The 22,094-nt window shown below is 38.4% G+C and overlaps 1 protein-coding gene across 5 annotated transcripts in view; it reads right to left on the bottom strand.

The window, feature by feature from the left end:
• Positions 1-22,094, bottom strand: part of LOC136876417 (eukaryotic translation initiation factor 4 gamma 1) — a 700,368-nt gene that overhangs the window by 107,217 nt on the left and 571,057 nt on the right. For all 5 annotated transcript variants that reach the window (XM_067150372.2, XM_067150376.2, XM_067150374.2 and 2 more), the window contains one exon: positions 12,105-12,181. In XM_067150372.2, coding sequence (XP_067006473.2) covers positions 12,105-12,181 — 77 coding nt within the window. The remainder of the gene's footprint in view (positions 1-12,104; positions 12,182-22,094) is intronic.

The raw sequence follows: 22,094 nt of genomic DNA, 5'->3' as shown, positions 1-22,094 counted from the left end.
TATTACACTTGCAAAAAATTATCGCTTTGTTGTGAAATGCGGACTTACCGGTACGCAATTTATTCCAAATCTTCGGTGCCGCTATCGCAGGTTTCGCTATCTGATGCGCCGTCCTCGCCTCTGTTAATACCAGTATCAGATACTTCGTCTCCCTGCCACCCTCCGTCATCTTCCAAACCGTCTAGTGCATTCGAAAACCCAGTCCTTTTGAAGCTCTTGGAGACTAGTTCAGGTGGTATAAGATCCCAACTCTTCTTCACACACGAGCATAACAAGTCCAAGGGTGGACGCCTGATATTTCCGGCGGGCGTCAATTGCTGATCGCCGCTCATCATCCACTCGTAAAATCAACGTAAGTGGTCTTTAAAGGGTTTATTAACACATACGTCTAGTGGCTGCAAAGCAGATGTTAGGCCACCAGGAATGACTATCTGTCGTGTCTTATTTGTAATGAGAATTTGCTTCACTTCGTTCACGAGGTGATCTTGGAAACTATCTAAAACAAGCAGAGCTGGTTGTTTTAGTAGTGCACCAGGTCTTCTATTCCACACAGTTTTAACCCAGTCCAGCATGAGTTCTACGTCCATACAACCCTTTGGTTGCACTCGTACATGAATTCAACGGGGAAACTGTATATTCTTAGGCATCGTTTTCCTCTTGAAAATGATGTAAGGCGGCAACTTTCTCCCGTCAGCTGTAATGGCTAGCATTGCCGTGCATCGCAACTTCTCACTACCGCTGGTTTTCATTAATACACTCCGTGATCCTTTTAGCGCAATAGTGCTGCTGCGAGGCATATCAAAAAAGATTGGAGTCTGATCGGCATTACCGATTTGAGAGAGCAAGTACGAAGTTTCCTCGCGCAAACGTATGACAAATCGGTGAAAATTTACAATCTTGTCCGTGTAATCAGCAGGCAACTTTTGGCTTAGTGTTGTTCTCCTTCGCACTGACAGATTGTGTCGTCGCATGAACCCCTTAATCCACCCACGAGTCGCCTTAAACTGAGTTACCGGTATGTTTTGTTTGCGCGCTACCTCCTGTCCCTTAATTTGTAACATTTCATATGATACACTGACGCCATTGTTACGTATTTCACAGACGTACCTAAACACTTCTTCGTCAATTATAGGAAACTTCCCTGTTTTAGGGCCTCTAAACGCGCGTCTAGAAGGGTTTGTGCTTTTTAGCTTGTTTTTTACTTTCCGCCAGTCACGCACCAACTTTTCACTCACACAAAATTTTATTTCTGCAGCTCTGTTCCCGTGCTGTTCAGCGAAGGCAATTACGCTTAGCTTGAAGCCCGCAGAATAGTTTCTATATTTACGCATAATCGCTTATAAATGCTTCACACGTTAATGTTTTGCGATATAAATGACTTTCCGTAATTGTTCACTATTAAAACAAATTATTTCTGCAAACACCCAAAACACAAATTAAAAACTTAAATTCTCACGCACACATGTCTACAGTAATCACGTAAATCTGAAACAAATAAATGCATCTGTGATCTGTCCATTCCAGAGCAGCCAATACTGTTAGGCAGCAAGGAAGCATGCAACAATTTATCAGTTTAGCTCGTTGGTTGCGACACACTACTGTGCTTGCGAAAAGCTCGCAAACCGGAGCTCTAGCTAGCGCGGTGTGGATCTACTGTATAGCTGACTGTATTCCGAGACGTCAGTACCAAACATTCATTTTTTTCAATTTCTTTTAAACATACGGTAATTAGGTTAATATTTCTTCCCAGTTATTGATGATTTTACATTACATTACTGACGAGTTTATAAAATAAAACTTGAATAGCATTGGATAATAATTATCTTGACTGCTTGGATAAAAGTTTTCATCCCATGCCCGGACACTTATGACGTAGTAGTAAGATAAGAGTCTAGCGATGACAACAGACATCGTAAATAATTCGGCTGAATAATTCTGTGGAAATCTGCGTTATCGTCTTGGATTTCACTTCATGCGCAATAACACAGGAGCCGGCCCCATGGTGTAGGGGTAGCGTGCTTGCCTCTTACACGGAGGCCTCGGGTTCAATTCACGGCCGGGTCAGGGAATTTTACCTTTATCTGAGGGCTGGTTCGAGGTCCATTCAACCTACCTAGCCGGTATTTCGTGGCGACGTTGCCGATAAGCGATAACTTACAGCCTTACATATTTCAAATGGGAACTCATAATACGTAGGGGGTGAATAAATAGTACACTGTCTCGCGACCACGTTGTCAAACTGCCGATAGTCTACCGGTAAGCCATGCGTCGTACATATACCGGTATTATTTATTTATACGTTGTGCAACATGTCGCAAACGTGACTGTGTTGCCAAATTGCCCATAAACCACACACGTATTTAAATTGCGCATTCATGTGCAACTCACGTTGCAGTTCCATTTACCTTTTAACCAGATTAGTGAACAAAATTTGGACGTGCGACGATTATGTAATTAAAGGTTTAAAGTCCGATTTTTGTATTGAAAATAAAGGATGCGACGATTACGCGGTGGCGACGATCATGCCGTGAAATACGGTACTTTATTTGTCGCAGCAAGTCACAGCTGAGCTAATCCTTCTGATAATTTTAAACACTGTAATGAACAACAAAAATAACTGGAATTGTTATTTGGTGTTGTTAATGCATCAATATGTGCACAGAATTGTATCCAACAATCGTAATTAAGGAGAGAAATGACTAACTCTTTTACTACGTATTGAACCCGAGTGACTTAGGCCCATAGTCAGTCATGATTTGATTGATAATATAATATATGGTACATTTATTGGAATACAGGAGTGTAGTTGAAAATATTTCGTTTATGTAATGTCGAAGTCAGAGCGAAGGAAGGACGACAGACTGGAGCCTGACGGATTAGCTCAACACGACAACTTTTAGCTACTTCACAGCAGGGAATCTCATTAGTTGCCGAACAAGGAAATACAAAGCCCACAAATAAGTCTTAGTCAGAAAGAGAAGGGGGAGAATCATACAAAGGAAACTCACAACATGAGTAATACCTTGGGATATTTTTGGCAGGACGGAAATTCCGTGACCTCGTGGAAAATTACAGCGGCCGCGTGTACATTCGCTGGCCTAAGTTCGAGCAGGTGGAGATTTAAATCACGTGACCGCTTGCCGGCCAATCATAAAAATTTAATGGAAGGCTCAGGGATACCATCTTAAGGAAGGATGGACGAGATATTCTCGTAACTACAAAAGTAATCAGTAATAAATTATTGTGAGTACACGGATGTATGTAATGAATTTATTAGATGTCACGCATGGAAAAATAATCAATAATTATTGGCAAATTAAATAAATTGGAGGCTGGATTTCTTGGAAACCAGACAGCTTGAATCTCATTGGCTGGACAAAGACCACGTTGTAAGGGACGCTACCGAAGGCGCGAAATGTGAGGAGCTAAATCCACCCGTATCTCCTAAATCTGTGATCACCAGGAGTTCATATTTAATCCAGCAGATATGCTAGCGGAGTGGATTGATTTGATGTAAATTTTAACTTCCAATTCGGAGTGCGAGTACAGATATTAAAAATCCACCCCCTCCCTCAGGGGTATGACGTCAACGAATCCGCGGGAAAAAGGCTTCATCCATATATACGGGGCAAGGGATCCTCGACAGCACACTTGAAGTGAATCTCGGGAGCTGAATTGACGGTCGCAACACACTTGAAGCGAATCTCGGGAGCTGAATTGACGGTCGCGGTACACTTGAATTTCGGGAGCTGAACTGTTGGTCGCCGCTAACTTAGAATTCTACAGACGTACAGTCATTTAATGGCGCGAGCATCCGCCAGTGTTTGTAAAATGTGATCGCGCTGAAGCAACATGAACTAGAAATAGTTAACGTAGGACAGTGTTTGTCATTTATAAATATCAGTGATGTAAAGTAATTGCACTGCAAGGGAGTAGTATAAATTATATCAAATAAGTACGTACATAATAGACTGTGTGACGAACAGTACTTTAAGGAAGTAGTAGCCTGTACTTTGCTATATCGAACTGATGTCATGAACACGTCAAGAGTGCCGTACGAAACAAGCGTATCGCGACGGTCGTAAAAGTTGACAGCTCGTCGTACGTGTCCAGGTCCATTGTGCGGTAGTTGGATGAAGATTAAAGAATGTAAATATTAAATTCTTGGGTCTAGGATAGTAATTTGTTGTATCAAAGTTAAAGTATTCAGGGTTAACGTTGTAAATGGTGAAGGTTGGTGGAAATTAAGATACGAGTGTAAAATGGTAATGTGCCAGGAAATCTTTTGTGGAACTACGCCATCAAGAATGGAGGAGTAAAACGCAGAGAGGGGCCGGAGGAGCCTCTCATCTGCAAAGCTGTAATGGAATACCGATAACTAAGATGAGTACTAAATTGTAAATAATATTTGGGAAATGTTATCGTGATGGGAAAAATGGGAATAATTTTATTATACTTGGTTACCTTCTGTAACAAGATGGGTCACTTAACGACCCCATCCTAAATTTGTAGCACGGACAGTAGTAAATAATAATAATGTAAATAATCGGGTCTTTTATGTATTCAGTTTGTTGGAGATGTAAATTTGTATATATAGTGTAGTGCGTTAAGTCATGCATGCATTCATATTTCTTTGTAGTCAATAATTTTCTTTACGTTTGATTTTGGTTATGGTAGTTAAATAAGACCCGATATGTGTTTTCTGTTTTATCATTTTAACGAGCTATGTAATGACATGGAAGGAAAATCCAGCTTCGCCATACCAGTTGTGTTTTGTTGTAATTAATATGGTCATATTTCATAGTGAAGTTGTTAAATTTGTGAGATGCGATTAATATAATATTCAAAGTAAATCATATCTGGGATTGATTAGTGCCAGAATAAATCGAGTTAGTAAAAGGGGTTATGCGTTAAACATATTACGAGTGGACTACCGTATTACAGGCGAATATTATTTTTTTTATTAATAATAATAATAAATAAATAATATAACTACTTTTTTTGTGAAGATATTTTTTTAAAATATAATTTGGATATAATAATAATTCATGTGATATTGGAATATTTAGCGAGCAGTGCGTAATAATAAATTTATGTGATCAGGTGTTGAGTTTATCGGGAATCATTTAATGACGGGAGGTCGTTTCTAATTCGGAATTAAAGTGCGTTGTAATTTAATTTGATCAATTAATAATATTGAAATGTAGATCGGTGCTAATAATCCGTACATGTTATGAACGTGTGGTTTAAATTACGGTCCAATATATTTTTACGTATAAATGTTGTGTCTTAAAGTTGTGATTCATTAGCCGGAACACGTAGGACTAATATTACGAAACAATGATTGTCAAATTTTGGTAAATATAATTTCAAGATGTTACGATTATTTGTGGAGAATGAACTAAGGCGTAGATCAAAATGAGATAGAAAATGTTAGAGAATCTGCAGTCAGATAATAAAAGGGCGTACGATGTCAGAAGTGAATAAATAAGTCAGTTGATAATTCTGTGAGAAATAAACGAATCAAGGAATATTGAGATAGGAAGGAAAATAAATTCCATACGAGAGACACTTAGGATATTGATATGAGTGTAAAATGTACGGGCAGTGTCACAGAGAAATACTGAGTTACGCAGCGGGTAGAATTCGAACCCGTGATAGCATGTACGAAATAAATAGACTCCACAGCTATTCGTTGAGATACAACGGATCTAAGGATAATGAGAGTTCAGATCCCACATAAATGGTCGTATATTGTATTCATTGTAATGACGAGCGATGACAATCATGATGTCGTAGTAATAATAATAATAAATATTGCAGATAAAGGATTGGACCGCCTTAATTAAATGAGCGTTGATAAAGATGTTAAACGGGAATCTAAATGATAATATGCAACCGATAATAATAATAATAATGTAAGGACGATGTTAAATCATCGCGGTCAGATTAATAATAATAATTGTCATAATAATAACAGTAATGAGGTCGTTGGTTGATCAGTGAAATATTTGTAATTGCGACCGATATCTGTATATATTTTGGCGGAAGTGACCGGTCCATTAATAATAATAACCTCTTAAGTGACGTGAATAATAATAATAAAATCTTGAGTCACCTATTCATTAATAATAATAATAATAATAATAACCGCGAGAGGGATATACTAATAATAACAGTAATAACCATTTGTGTTTGCATCCCGCATAATAATGACGATATTAATCAAACGTGACAGTGCCAGGAACCGTTAAATAATAATAATAATAATAATAATAATAATAATAATAATAATAATAATAATAATTTCGAGGATGATAATTTCATGAATATTGTGACGACGGTGGAGTTAATTATTTGGTGACAACATCCCTCTATTCGTATGTTTGAATAATGAGAATGATAATATTAGAGTCATCTGGTACCTCGTTTTTGTACGGTTTCCGCATGGGACGATGTTACAGTAATACTTGGCGTGTTTGTTTACTTCGCTCGCGATGCGAGGGGGGCCATTGCCACGGTATTTCCCAACCGCTTCTCGTTATCTCATCTGTGTCAGTAGTCTGTTGACGCTACTTTGCAACATTTCAAATCACATGTAAATAAAATATAAATGCTAATTCAGTGGTATGGCATCAGCTGGATATCGTAAGATAGGAACTGTCTGTGGAATCCAGTTTTCGCATTTCACGAGAAACATTACCCAGTCCGAGCACCGGTCTCGGAAAAATGTATATAGCTGGAGTACGTCATCTTAGGTAAACCGGGAAGCCGACCGTAACATGGGTTATGCTCGGGCTCCCGATAGAAGGAAGCTATACCTTTGAACAACGGTTCGATTCAAATGGAATCGATCCGTAAATTATACCTCCAAAATGTCATTTTATTTCAGAAGCAACCCATCAAGATATTGATACCACTTGCGGTATGGCAAGTGATTTGTGTATGTAACATGTGTGGAAATTTAAATGTCGTTGCCAAATGTATCAAAGTTTCATACGTCAGATGGCGTAATAAACCGCTCCTTCTGGCAATTATTTCAAAGGAAACCACTCTCATAATCTTTTTATTGTAGTTAGATGATGCCCTTTTTAAAGTTAACAGTCACTTCCTAGTCCTATCATGGAGTCCTTAAATTCAAGTTACAATCGAGCCTTCCCTATTTTAATTTTAATTGCTCCGTTCATCCCCGTGTTCTATTATGCCGTTATATTTATATTTGATGACTTAAATAATGAACCGACACCCCTGAGATAAATGCTAGTCTGGGACTTGGGAGGTGGACGGGTGCAGTATGTCTTGTAGGAAGGTGCAGTGGTATAAACAGTACATGTTGACATATACTGTTCTGACCAAGCAAATAAATTCCTTTCTCAGTTATACTATTTCTACCATGTGCCCTTACAACTCATTGCTTCTCCTCAGACTTTACCATAGCTGTGTGGCGACTCTACCTCACAGAATCTGGACTTATCTAATTTTGGCAATTTTTTGACTTATACTCTTTTGCCCGAGCATGCTAGATATATCAATGATATGTGTAAAGAAGTGGAATCAGAGATAAGGCTGTTTGCAGATGTTATTTTGTACAGAGTAATAAATAAGTTACAAGATTGTGAGCGGCTGCAGGGTGACCTCAATAGTGCTGTGAGATGGATGGTGGGCAATGGTATGATGATAAACGGGGTTAAAAAAAGGTTGCGAGTTTCACATATTGGGAAAGTCCTCTCGGTTTTAATTACTGTGTTCATGGGGTGAAAGTTCCTGTTGGGGATCATTGTAAGTATCTAGATGTCAATATAAGAAAAGACCTCCATTGGGGTAATAACATAAATATGATTGTTAATGAAGGGTACAGATCTCTGCACATGGTTATAAGAGTATTTAGGGGTTGTAGCAAGGATGTCATTACAAAAAGTACATACACAGTCATCAGTTTGGTTGTCTTTGAACGTATTTTGTGGTGGAAGCCATGTATCACATTGAAAAGCTAAGAAAATATGTGAACGCAATATGACTGATAAAGCCCGCTATACCCCAACAACACAATATTAAACAATATCAAAATGCAGTGAAACCTCATTAGTGCATTCCTCAGTAAAACGTTTTCCCGCTTAGCACGTCTTAAATTCGAAGTCCCGATTCCCATCGTATTAAATCTATAAAAAAATACCTCACTTATCACGTCACTAATTTTCCCTATTACTGCTTAGTACGATCACACTTCCCCTAGCCCTGTTATTTGCCATCCCTTGTGAAAGGAACGTGATTTCCAACTGGGGTAAGAGACCTTGCTGCAGCTGCGTGGTAACTGGTAAAGGCCTTGAATTCTTGAAATTCACAGGATAAAATGTACTTTCGGGGGAGCAAGCCATCAGTCTCAGCAATGCTCAGTTTTGCTTGGCAGTTAGCAGTGAAATTGTAGAATAACAGAAAAAGCCTGTTTGTGCTTGTATTTCGCATTCCATTCGAAAGTTAGAAATGTATTTAGTGTTTAGTTGTATAGTGAAGGGTAGCAAATATTTGCAACGCGATAGCCAACGTCTGGAACATAATAGTGTGAAATTGACTACCGTGGTTCATATTTGTCTTGCGATAGCCTAATTATGGATATCGAGAAAAATCATGAAATTCCTTACTAATTAAGACAAAATTGAAGTCTATCAGCAAGGCGAATGGCATCCACCTCTCCAAGTGCGCAGAACTGGCGAGAAGGTTGGAACTCGCACCTTCCAGATTTGACTTGATCACTCGATCGGTCTTGGTCAGCCGAGTTTCGTTCGATTCAAAATGATGATCAAAGCCATTCAGATGCAGTAGTACACGGCCGTGTATAACTGCCAATTCACCATGTGTGTGACCAGAAAAATAATTTTTAATAACTAACTGGTCCATAATAAAAGGTTTCTACTAACAGTTGTTTTTAGCACGAGCGCGATCTGCAGTAATACTTTACTATTTTTATGGGACCCATTCAAATGTTTTCATATCTGTGGTTTCGTGTTCTTAACACTTTACAGTGCGCTACTATTTTAGAAGCCGGAACGGAATAACTTTTCATATTTGATCAATCGTGTTTTTCACACTTTTCATTACTCACTTGTCATATTTTTCACTCTACCCGTGGATATACGACGTAAAATTATATTATGTCGGAAAGAAAGTATCTAGTATTCCTATATCCCTTTTCCGATAGTTTTTATTCATGTATTCAGTAGTACATTTTCACGCTTCAGTTCTTTTTTCCTAGTCTCCTGCAGAAATTCCGTATCCTTTTCACACCCTGTATGCACAATTGTGCAGGTTCCTATTTTATTTGTCTGAGCTTAGTTGACGTTTTCTTGACGCTAGACCGACTGCAGTGCTTGTGCACGACACGTAGCATGTACTTCAGTTGTTTTTATTTAGCACTTGACCACCGGGGGCAGGAAGAAGAGTTTACAAATACAGTTCATCGGCAAGATGGCGAGAAGCAGTAACGTCTAAAGTAAGTCTTTATTTATTGCATTCATATTAATCTAGAAGCTTTAGTGAATATCAGAATATAATCAATGAAGTGTGTAAATTGTTTACCAAACATATGTCGTAAACTTATATCATACGTAATATCATGATATTTTAAATGTTTATACGCACAATTTTGCGGGCTAGGTTTCCCTACAGGCAATGCATGCGGGAGTGCTGGGGGCTGAAACCAATAGGGCTGTGAAAGCAGAACTCGTACTCTACGTGAGAAACGTAATGTATAAAGTTTTTAATTGTTTAAACTCGTTCCACAATGTAAAATAGAACAACTGATCAAATACATGTGTACACTCACATGTACAGAGCTGATTTTTTAAAAAATTTTAAATTAGTGAATTAAGTCCTGACACGCACAATTGTGTGGGAGCAGTTTTTTTTCATGTGTTAATTTTTATTTTGTATAATGAACTAAAAATACATGCATTTAAGAGCATTTTAGTCAGTTTTTGACGTACAAAAAAAATCACACCGCCAGATTTTTCAGGTCTCTACTGCTTGTTATAGGCTATCCATATGGCTACTGAAGTATAGGTTACTTCACCTTTGCGAATACACTTTTAAAATGTTTATTAACCCAATCACTGCCAAACCCGCATATATATCTTTGAATGCGGTGCCACGTTCGCCAAACCCGTATATATACGTTTTCGTGCCGTGTGTACTTCACCGATCTCACAAATGAACGCGATGTCGCCATGCTATGAGATTCCACGGAAATGATCAAAGAAGTTCTGTACTGCAGATATAACACTCAATTTTGCGTATTTTAAAAGCGATCTGGTGTTATTTCAGCTTTGTTGGAGTAGAACATCTTATCCGCATACGTGTAGCCATCAAGGCATCGTGAAGCATACATTCGTTTCTTGTTGACGAAGAAATTGAATGTTTCCTCATAAATAGCGACTCTGGAGAGCTATATTTTGATAATGAAGGTGGAGAATATCTAAGTGGAGACAATGAACTACAAGAAAGTGCAATACAAAATAGTAATGATGAGTCTCGTGCGGAACTGTCACCCGTTTCTCAGATAATTTTATCCCCCCAAATGTAAATGATTTAGATAACCAGTTCTTGGAAAAAGAATTTTATATATATTTCAGTAATAGTATCACCAAGCGGAGTAGCCGCGCATATTAACATGTTACGGCTATGGAGCCAAGCCCCACTCGGCAGGCGAGTGGGTTCGAAACTCGTCAGCTCTCTTGAGAATTTTTCTTTTCTTTGTGGTTTCCCTTTTGCACTCCCAAGTAAATGCCGAGCCACAGCCGATTCCTTCCAATTCTGTTCACCATCATCATCATTTATTTCATAATCTTCTCAACTGATGTTTGCGTTGGGAAGGCCATCCGGTCGTAAAATATCGTGTAAAACAATCTCACTTCATCCATGACATTGTATTGGACTGCAGGACTAAGGGGACGATATGCATTCCATTAATAGATCTGTTAAGGGGCTCCTTCCTTAAAAAAAAAAAACGGCCCACAGGGCTCGGCTGGTCATCAAAACTCTGCATTGAAGAGGTTAACTTCCCCTTCACAAATTTTTCCGAGCATAAGGCACACCAGATTTGTTATAAAAACTGAACAAAGATGGTTCTTTTAAGCAGGTAAATTAGGGTATAGCCATTTTATATGCGAGAAAAATGCATTTCCAGATTTCTTCCCTATTTCCCCAGGATTTTACGGAATTTCCAGACACTTCCTGGTTTCCCAGATCTTTCCTGTATTCCCGATAATTTACTTAATTCCGTGACATTTCCTAGTTTCTCGAGTTTTCCGTATGGGTGGACACATTGTGTTCTCTCATATAACTAGTACACAATCATTTGTATGTTATCGTACAAGCTGTTTATTAACCTTCATATAGCGTCTTAGGTTATCTATGGCATGTTCCCAAGGTTGAACACTAATAAAGCTGGCTGCACAAGATGAGCCAGCACGTGCTACCGCACATCGAAATGCTCAAACAATGTCTTGTTTGCTGGCAAAGCTGCTCCCTAGTTCACTTTGTGAATAAAATTGGAGTAACATTGACAAAGATTAACAAAACCTGCTTAACTCAGGTTACTCCTATTACGCATCACTTATCGGACATAGGAAGCTTGACTACGGCCACAATGATGCACACCCCCCAGCTCATCTGCTGGCTAAATTACGAAGGGTCCGGTTGGCAATTTTTGTTCTATACATACTAAACATCAATTCATAAGTTGATATTTTATTTTGAATAATGTGCAGCTGTGAAAATTATATATTAATCCAATTATTTGGGATCGTAATCATGACGAAGATACCAAAGAGCCGCAGCATACCAGAGTGAACTTTAATGATACTTCATTAAATATTTGGCGCTAGCACATGATGATAAGGCAAGACTTCCAAAAACCAGGAACAAGATAAACAATTTTGGCAGCAGATACTACAGAGAAGAGAATATGTCAGTTTGTGTTTTGAACATAGCATGCACCAAAACCACAGGGAAAAAGCAAATATCAAAGTAGAAACAGTCAAGGGTGGTTAATGCCACAATCTTGCACAAAAAATTAACAAGAATTTGCGAATTGCAACATGGAAACCTACCGAATGTTACCAACCGACTTCATGCGCATCCTCCTCTCTTCTTCCTCGTACTGCAACTGAAGTTCTTTCTTCCTTTCCTGAGAATGAAAATCTGAATTTAAAAAATGCATGGAGTATTCCATTACATCTCCTTGTTAGTCATGTCAAAGAGAGAACACGGGTACCACAAAGATGAAACATAAATAACTGAAAATTAAGCTATCACTAGTAACAAAGAACATGTGTTCTACGAGGTCAGGCAACAAAACTAAACATGAACAAGACTAATGCACTTTAGTGGCTATTCTACTTGTCACTGAGAATTGAAACTAATCATTTACATACCCACCGATGGTATGTACGTGTAAAAAGGTACACGACATCCGACTACTTCTCCTGGGTGCTACAACTTTTTTATCAGGCATTAATAATGGGAAACACAATGGATCAGAACGTTTCAAGATACAAAAAAAAAAAACCCCTCTTCCATACATGCACTCCACTGCATTGATACATTAATCAACCTGCCATTGCAACAAATCCCAGATGCGCCGGGTAAAGATCCAACCAGTGTCCGGTTGGCAATTTTTGTTCTATACATACTAAACATCAATTCATAAGTTATTTTATTTTGAATAATGTGCAGCTGTGAAAATTCTATATTAATTATTTGGGATTGTAATCATGACGAAGATACCTAAGAGCCGCAGCATACTACAGTGAACTTTAATGATGCTGTCAATGCTCTATGGAATATGAAACATTTTGCAACGTGCTACGATGTTTCTGAGGAAATAATGGCCGAATTGTACCTGTTTGAGGATACCAATCATGTCGTGGAAAAGACAAAACAAACCAAAATAACGGACTACTTTATTTCGTGAAGCAACTCTTTCCCTCTACTTAATTTTTTATCGGGGTAAATTTCTCATGTGTTCATACTGTTTCGTATTGCCATACATAGCTTGGAATATACACTTTATTTAAGTGTTTTTCACAACGATGCGTTTTTTCGCTTTAGTCCGCTGGAAAAACCTACAAATGAAGTTTTACTGTAGATATACAGACAGTAACCATGCAACTATTAAGATCATTGAAACGAATTACGAGACAGAATGTGCATTGCACTTTATTCCAAGTAAACGCACCTGGAGCAGGATGTACAAAAGATGAGAAGCAATTCTTTACCGAACTATTTCTTCATAGTACCGTATCAGGTCCCCCTGACGTTGGCGATCACTGTGGCGAATGAAGTACGATCTCCTGCTAGGTGGAGAAGTCTTTCAACACTGAATTGCAGTCCATTCTTTGACGTTTCCAAGCCATGATGTTGGCCTCCTCCCGACACCTCTTCAACCCTGTATTTTGCCTTCTACAATCCGCTGTAAGATGAGGAATGGTCATTTCTAAGGATGTGGCCAAGGTAAGAGATCTTCCAGAGTTTTATTGTCTGAACAAGTTCCCGACTTCTCTTGCCCTTCTGAGTACTTCGTGGTTCGTTAGTCATGCAACCCACGAAATCGTGAGCATCCTACGTTGGATCCACATTTGAAAGGCTTCTAAGCGTTTCACTGATATATTCTTGAAAGTCCATGTTTCCACACCATATAGCAAGGCTGACCATATATAGCACTTGACCATCCTCTGTCTAAGTTTTAAATTTAAGTACTCATTGCAAAAGAAAGGTTTCATTTTTGTAAATATTTTTCGTGCTATTGCTATCCTCTGTTTCACTTATTTCTCGGGATCAAGTTGTTCAGTGACAATGGCAAACAGATATTTAAAAGTGGTTACTCTCTCAATCTGTCTGTTGTTTAGTTATAAGATTGCCTCAGCATTGGCACGTCTGCTGAAGATCATGAACTTGGTCTTGTTTACATTTATTTTTAGTCCCATGTCCTCACTTACTGCACTAATATTATTGAGCAGGAGTTGAAGACCTTCAAAATTGTCACAAAAGATGACTGGATCATCTGCATATCTTATGTTGTTAATCATGACACCATTTACTTTTATTCCATATTGCTGATTTTCTAAAGCTGCTTTGAAAATTTTATCCAAGTAAAGGTTGAATAACAATGGAGACAAAACACAACCTTGTCCAACTCCTCTTTGGATGGCTATCTCGTTTGTAATTTGATTTCCGATTCGGACAACGGCCTTTCGTCTCCAGTAAAGGTTTTCAATAATGCGGATATCTTTGCTGTCAACTCCTATATCCTTTAGGAGTTCTACAAGTTTTGGATGTTGTACTCTGTCAAACGCCTTTTCCAAATCAATGACAAGCAAACACTTCTTGCTGTTGATCTAGACTGTTCTGATTTAAGATATTTAGCGCAAATAATGCTTCCCTTGTACCAAAGAATTTCTGAACCCAAACTGTTTCGTCGAGGTCTTGTTCACACTTAGTCTTGATTCTGTTATGTATTACACAAAGAAATACTTTAAGTGTGTGGCTCATGAGGCTTATTAGCCTATAATCATTACACTTACAAGCCTTTTGCTTCTTTGGCAACATGATGAATGTAGATAACAGCCAGTCAGATGGGATGTCTCCAGTGTTATATATAGTATTGAACAACTTTACCAAGAATTGGATTTTGTCTTCGTCAAACATTTTATAAAGTTCTACAGGGATGTTATCTGGACCTGGTGATTTCTTGCCTTTCACAGCATAATGCACTTCTGATTTAAGAATGTCAGGGCCTTCACAATTAGCTCAGTTTCCTCACCTCTCTGATCACAGAAAAGTTCTATCAGATAATTTTCCCAAGTATTTAAAACTTCTTCTTCATTAATAATAGGCCTGTTTGTAGCATCAACCAGTACAGAAAGGTTACGTTTTCTGTACATTTTCAATGTATATTGAACAGATCATGTTTAGACTGAAAGATTTCTATTTCCACACATTGTTCTTCTATCCAGTTTCTTTCCTTATGTGGCATAATTTTTTGTATTCCTCTGCATCATTTTTTACTAATTGTCGTTGTTCCATTAATTCAAGAATATCATCTGTCATCCATTTCTTTTTCTTTCATTGGATGTATCTTTTGATCTTTGTTTTGAAGAAGTACCTCTACCCGAATTTTAAACTGATTCCACAAATAATTTGCTGTTTCACAGTTATTGGTATTGATTTCTTTTAAAACATATTCAAATCCAGAGCAATTTTCTGCCGCGTCTCAATTTTGTAGATTAGGAGTATTTAGTACCTTTCTTCTAGGCTCATTCGTCATGATTTTCAGACGAAGTCTTTCGTTAGCTATCAACGGATTATGACGCTAGGAAATATCTGCACCTGGATATGCTGCGACTCTTTTGATGGAATTTCTGAAACGCTTATTTACCAGAATGTAATCAATTTGGTTCCTTGTTGAGTCAGGATTCTGACATTACTGAACGTGAAGAACAATTACCAGAGGAAAACTCAATGCGAGTGATATGAAGGCCCAATTTGGTAAAGAGCAACAAGGTTGTCAAATCATGAGACCTCATGGCTGAGGGAACAGGAATGGCAAAGGTGATTTAATTGATTTCTGCATGTGAAACAACATAATACAAAACACACATCAGAATAGGGTGTCATAAAATACCGTATCTTAATGCGTAAATTATTCTAGGAATTCTGATACCAGTATTAAAAAAATATTTACAATTAATTTACATTTAAAAGATACCTACATCAAGTATAATATACATGCAATTGGTTCGACTCATTTGCGGTTAATCATTTGGCGGGACATTTCTTCTGAAAAGTAAAATAGGGAACATCAGGCAAGTTGGACACGTGGGTATGAAATACCGACACTGGAAAATATTCTTCCCGTTACGAGCTGACAATACGACTTGAAGTGAAATTTATTACAAGATATTGAAGTGAAATAAACATGTGCTAATCAACGTAGAATTCATGTAAGTACATAATGATATAGGGCAAAAAGAACAACCCACACCTGTCCAACATGAGAAGGGCCGGACTTAGAGGCCCCTGCAAATATTTCCTCAAACCGTTCGTATCCAATCTTGTATAAGTGATCTTTCCATGCATCGTTTTTCTTATACGAATGTGGAACCCTCGCTGATATTTTACTTTAGGCATAGTTTTTCGTTCTGCTTTAGAACATAAGGTGCAAGCTTTCTGCTATCACCTGTTACAGCAAGCATTGCAGTACATAGTTCCTTCTTGCTTTCGGTAGCACGTGCGATGACACAATGTCCCTTTTTTATCGATTGTTCGAATTTATGGCATACGGAAACTGAATGGCGTCTGACCGGTGGTTCCTATTTGGGAGAACATATATTCATTCTCTTTACGCTCCTCAATCACAAAGCAATGAAAATCGCTTACCTTTCATTTGAAATCACTTGAAATTTTGTGGCATAATGTTTTCTTCGTTTTCAAAGAAGTCCATTTCTCTTTATCAAGCTTCGGCTAACCTTCAAATTCGAGACACTGATTCAATATGAAGCACCTATTTCTCGTCCTTTACAGTACGGTAGTTCGTGAGAAAATGCATATCTAACATTGCATAATGAAATCACATATTTGAGCAGATCCTTCCCTACTTTCAGAAACTTGCCGCTTTTTGGTCCGCGAAATGCTTTGCGAGACTTACTGATCGCTTGATGTGCACTTCTCTGTTTGTGCACGTTGCATTCGGACACTGAACACTTGCGGCCCACTGCATATTCCCGCATGTTTTGGCGTAACTGATCATCGCGAGTTTATATGATGCAGTATTACTCGAATACTTGCTCACTGTGGACTAACAAAAGCAATTCTCAGGTCACAGAAAATGCAGGTCCCATACCTGAAACACCCATAAAATAAGTTTGTACCAGACTAGAATAGAGAGTCACTATTCCCTTGTGCACCGATTCTCACACTGAACTAGTGCAGTGGTATTTTCTACCAGCTGATAACTGAATATTGCCCGGTTTTGCAGAAGGAAAGCTGCTACCCAAGTAGTTGACAACTTTATTTCGAAACACATCCGGAGCTGTGTGATGGATGTTCGAAGAAGTGGATGCGACAAATACATTAACATTTCTTTTTCTCCACTTCGGACCCAAAAATAATGGGATGCATAAATTATGCACGGGCATTTATTATGCAAGAAAATACGGTAATAAGAAACAGATGGGATGGAAAGATCAAGAACGCGCCAAACTACATTTTCACAGACTACATCAAGTATGTAAGCTCGTGGGTATGTTAGTGCTACCTATGTTATACTCAGTAAGTAACCACCGGATATTCGTAACTGATCTTAAAGTTCAATGCCCCAAAATACCACACGTAGGAGATCTGGTTGAAGGACTTTAACAAAAGGAAATACCAAGCAAGAACAACTGACCGATTTGAGATTATAGGGGTAGAAGAAGAATGGACATTGATCAAAGAAACTCTTGTGAAAGATGGGGAAATCATCGGAAAACAAGTGCAAATAAATAGGGAAGGAAAAACCTTAGCAATCAAGTGAAAACAGTAGTAAAAAAAAGAAATATGCAGGAAAGAAAACTAGCAAGGAGAAAAAATGGGGCAATAGGAGAAAAATGAGGTAGAAATTTAAAATCAAGCAATGGAATATCAGAACACGTACATGGTTGTCAAAAAATCCAAGAAAAGAACAATGACAGCAATGATTTTACTATCTGGACAGAGGTAGACCGTCAAAGGAGTAGGAAGTTTAATATTTGAAAGTAGTAAAAATTAAATGAGGTAAACACAGTAACATCCTTGCACTCGAAACAAATTACCGTAGTTCTCTAAAAACATAGAAAGAGAAGAGAGATAAAAAGAAGAGATAGTGCAGCACTTTCTGGGAATCTAACAACAACCTAAATCAGGTTTCACTGTATTTTACCTGCGATATTTCAGTTTTCCATGCATTAAATTTGGTGGGGCATGGTACGTAAGTGACGGTCGGCCATGTTTACCATGTTGAACAGGCAGGGGCTGCATTCCAGAGAAAGAGCAAGCTTGTCTGTAACAGGAACTTTATGATCAATTTCAGTCTCCGATTACTTCGGTGTTTTGCATATTCAGTCTTATTTTATGGTGCAGAGTCTTCGACCTTAACAGAGAATACTACCAAAAAACTATCTTTTGAGATGTGAAGCTACGGACGTGAGGTACAAGCCCAATTGCAGCTCTGATGAGATCACACAAATTATAGTTTCGTCAATACGACCTACGCAATGAAAACATGCAAAGTAATGCGGTACACCTCTATTTCGTAGTTAAAAAAATGTAGTCTCCGTAGCATAGGCCTACTGCAGCTCTGACGACTTAGCACAAATATGGGAATAGTTGTGTGTTTGCAGGCACGCATCAAACACACCATATGAATTTTGTAGTTAAGAATGTCCACCAGCGCAGTGTCTGTTCTCAGGAGCCTGGATTTGATTCTTGGTATAGAACCGTACTGCCAGAGATTAACGAATGACAGGAAGGTTGATATGTGGTAAAAATGATACATTTAAATTCCCTCCACTGCAGGTGTGCCTAAAAGAGCTGCACCACCTCAGCAGGGTGAGGAATAGAGTTTACTTTAGTTGAGAAATATTCATGTCTATAGCTATTAATATAGCAGGCATATCATTAACGATGTGACCGTTTAATACCTCTTCACTCGGGCAAATATAGGTGTTTTTTGGAGAGAAGAACGGTATTTACTCGTATATTAAGACTCCTTTCCTTTTCCACTTCTACAGCCAAAAAAGTAGAGGGGTGTCCAATATTCGATAACCTCAAAATTTTGTGCAGCGAACGCATGACTTCTAGGCTATAAAGAGCTATTAATTGTATGTGTGAACATTATATACCGTTATTTAACAAACTTATCAATGTATTGGAGTTATACTAGCTATTTTTATCCAAAGGCAGTATTTCTAAACATAGAAAGACAAACGGTGAACACTACCTAACAATTAAGTTAATAGAAGGTATATAATGGTTTCACCCTTAAGAAGAAATGTAAGTTTACATTCCTATTTAATAACAATTGGTACCGGTTTCGGCAGTATTCATGATTAATAGCCAATTACAAATAAGTCTAAAACAATGCATGCAAAGTTTAAATAATTCTGTTTGGGTTCTGCTAGTGAAGCAATAAAATATTTAAGCAGCACTAAGTGTTGAAATGTAGCCAAAAAACACAAATAAAATGCACAGGTAAAAATGAAGTTTAGATGATGCTGTCAGATGCAGTTTATGGAGCACTATAACGCAAGGGAGCACTGTGTATTGAGGTTTTTTAGTTATCTAGTAGTCTAAAGTCAAATACATATTTTCAGTTGTAGTTTGAGGCACTGTACAGTTTTATGTATCAGTAATGGGTGTCTATGAAGAAGTCATAGACCAAATACGTTATTAAGACGTGTATGTTAGAGAGCACTGTGTATGAAGAAGAATCAAATATGGACTTAAATGTAGTACGGAGTAAGTACTTGAGTTCAGTTGCAGTTTATATGGCACTGTATAATTTTAGAAATTAGCACTGCGTGTTGATAGAACGAAAATTTTTGTAAAAGTCATAGATCAGATATGTAATTGAAGTACAGATCAATTTCTTGAAGACTTCTTACTTCTCTCCAAAATAATACCTCTATTGGCCCAAGTTACGAGATAATGAACGACCACTTTGATCTCGCCTGCTATATAACCGCGAACATTTCTCAACTAAAGTAAACTAGTTTCCTCAACCCGTACACCTCTTTTCAGACACACCAACAGTGGCGTACAGTTTTTACCACATATATCAACCTTCCTGCCATTCGTAAATCTCCAGCTGTACGATACTGGGAATTGAACTCTGACTCCCCAGAACGGCAGCTAATTGTACTAACCATTACGCTGGCAGACATTAACTACAAAACACAGACATGTAGCAAGATTGATGCATGCTTGCAATGCACGGGGCGGACACAAAGCTAGGCCTATTCACCTATTTGTGCGACGCCATCAGAGCTGCAGTAGGCCTACGCTACAGAGGCAGACAATTGCTAACCACGAAACAGATGTACGGCATGGCCTCGACGCGTATTTATTTTCGTAGGTCATACGAACTATTCACCAATTTGTGTGATGTCTTCAGAGCTGCACTAAGACTTGTACCCGCTTCGAAGCGGAATTCTTGTTCTCCGACGAATAAGATCGGGGGTTCTTATATGCGACTTATCTTTTCAATTTTCTTTGTCTCATAAAGCCGGGGGGGGGTATCAATACACGAGTATATACGGTAAATGATGAAAACATTACAATCACAGAAATTGTTCTACTTGCCAATGTACCTAACAAATAATAGTGATATTGATTTTACGTTTTCCGAGATGCCAAACAAAACATACTGTGCGTTGGTAAAGAAAAATGAGACAACCAACCTACAAAATTAAACCTTGTAGCAATAAGGCGCATTACTGCCACACCTACAGATATCCATAAAAGCTACAATCTTTTCTATTATTTATTATTATTTTTCCATTGTGGAATGCCTGGCACTATCTGGGCACTTGATAACATACGTAACTAACCAAAATGCAGTCCCTCTCATCTCATTACAGCTGTTTAGGTAAATCGTGATGTGATAAATGAAGAGAACAAGCATGAAATATACTTAAAAATAAGGGCCTGGTTTCAACAACTGCAGCTATCCAGAGTTATCTAAACACTATTTATTAAATTCGGAGGAACAACTATGCTAGTTGTAAGCTGGTGGTTTGACACTCTTTCTACACCATGGCTTTATTCAGAAGGAGTGGCTTTTGCTGCACGTATACCAACTGGGAATATTGGAGACCATCTCCAGAAACCATTGGATTCTCACTGTTTGGACTATATAGCCAGGAACTGAACTATTTTTAAAAGGTTCAAAAAGATGGGACCTCGAATGCTCTCCACTGCAGTGTATGGCTGGTGGTGGTGATTATTGTTTTTTGTTTTTGCTAGTAGATTTACGTCGCAACGACACAGATAGGTCTTACGGCGACGATGGGACAGAAAAGGGCTAAATGGGGAGGAAGCAGCCGTGGCCTTAAGGTACAGCCCCAGCATTTGCCTGGTGTGAAAATGAGAAACCACAGAAAACCATTATTGTTTTAAGAGGAAGTACAACTAGGCAACCATCCTCTAATACTAATCAGAGAGAACAAAAGGGAAGGGATCCGGCACTTCAAAAAATGAAAGTATCGGCAAAAGAAAGGCAAGGGCAACTAAGAGTGTGAAAATAACAGACTCGCTAGCCCTCGCTAACGTAATAGCACCAGGGTCGGAAAAGAACAAGATTTGACCACAGGAGGTCGGATAGCAGAGAGGAGCCTAACACAAGTGGAAGCAATGCAAGGACTCATCTGAGAGCTCTGTGGTCGCCAACCCACACTCCAAGAGCCCCTGGGGCCCCTTTAGTCACCTATTATGACAAGCAGGGGATACCGTGGGTGTTATTCTACCGCCCCCACCTACAGGGGGAGCAGTGCATGGCTAACGAGATGGTAGTGAAGATGACTTTACGTCATCTGGAATGACAACACGATGAAAGCAGGGATAAGGTATGCTGTGTGGTAGGCCTAATGCTCAAATGACAGAGACAAATGACAGGCCATTAGTTATTTTGTATCCATATTGCATAATTTAATACAATAACCCTATTCCCCTTTCTCTATGGGATCAAGTATTAAATGAGACAAATCTTCATAATTGGTTTTTACGACCATATGCCCATCATGATTTCAACCTCATCATATGAATTAATGAAATTAAACTTATGACGTGATATGAGTCAGTAGAACTGACTATATTTACTTTGTATGTGGGACTTGAAGTTGTGTTCATCAGTTATTGTCTTTTTACATTTAAGAAATACTGCCCTACAATCAAAATAGCCACAGTAACTCGAATACATTTTAAAATTAGGTAAAGGAGAGTGTATTATGTTTACATGTACAATTTATAGCTCGTAACAGCCCAGAAGGTATGTGTTCACTGCACAAAATTTGAGGATATCGCATAAT

Source organism: Anabrus simplex, chromosome 6 (genome assembly GCF_040414725.1).
Source record: "Anabrus simplex isolate iqAnaSimp1 chromosome 6, ASM4041472v1, whole genome shotgun sequence".
Classification (NCBI taxonomy): domain Eukaryota; kingdom Metazoa; phylum Arthropoda; class Insecta; order Orthoptera; family Tettigoniidae; genus Anabrus; species Anabrus simplex.
This window is presented reverse-complemented; position numbering and strand designations above follow the sequence as displayed.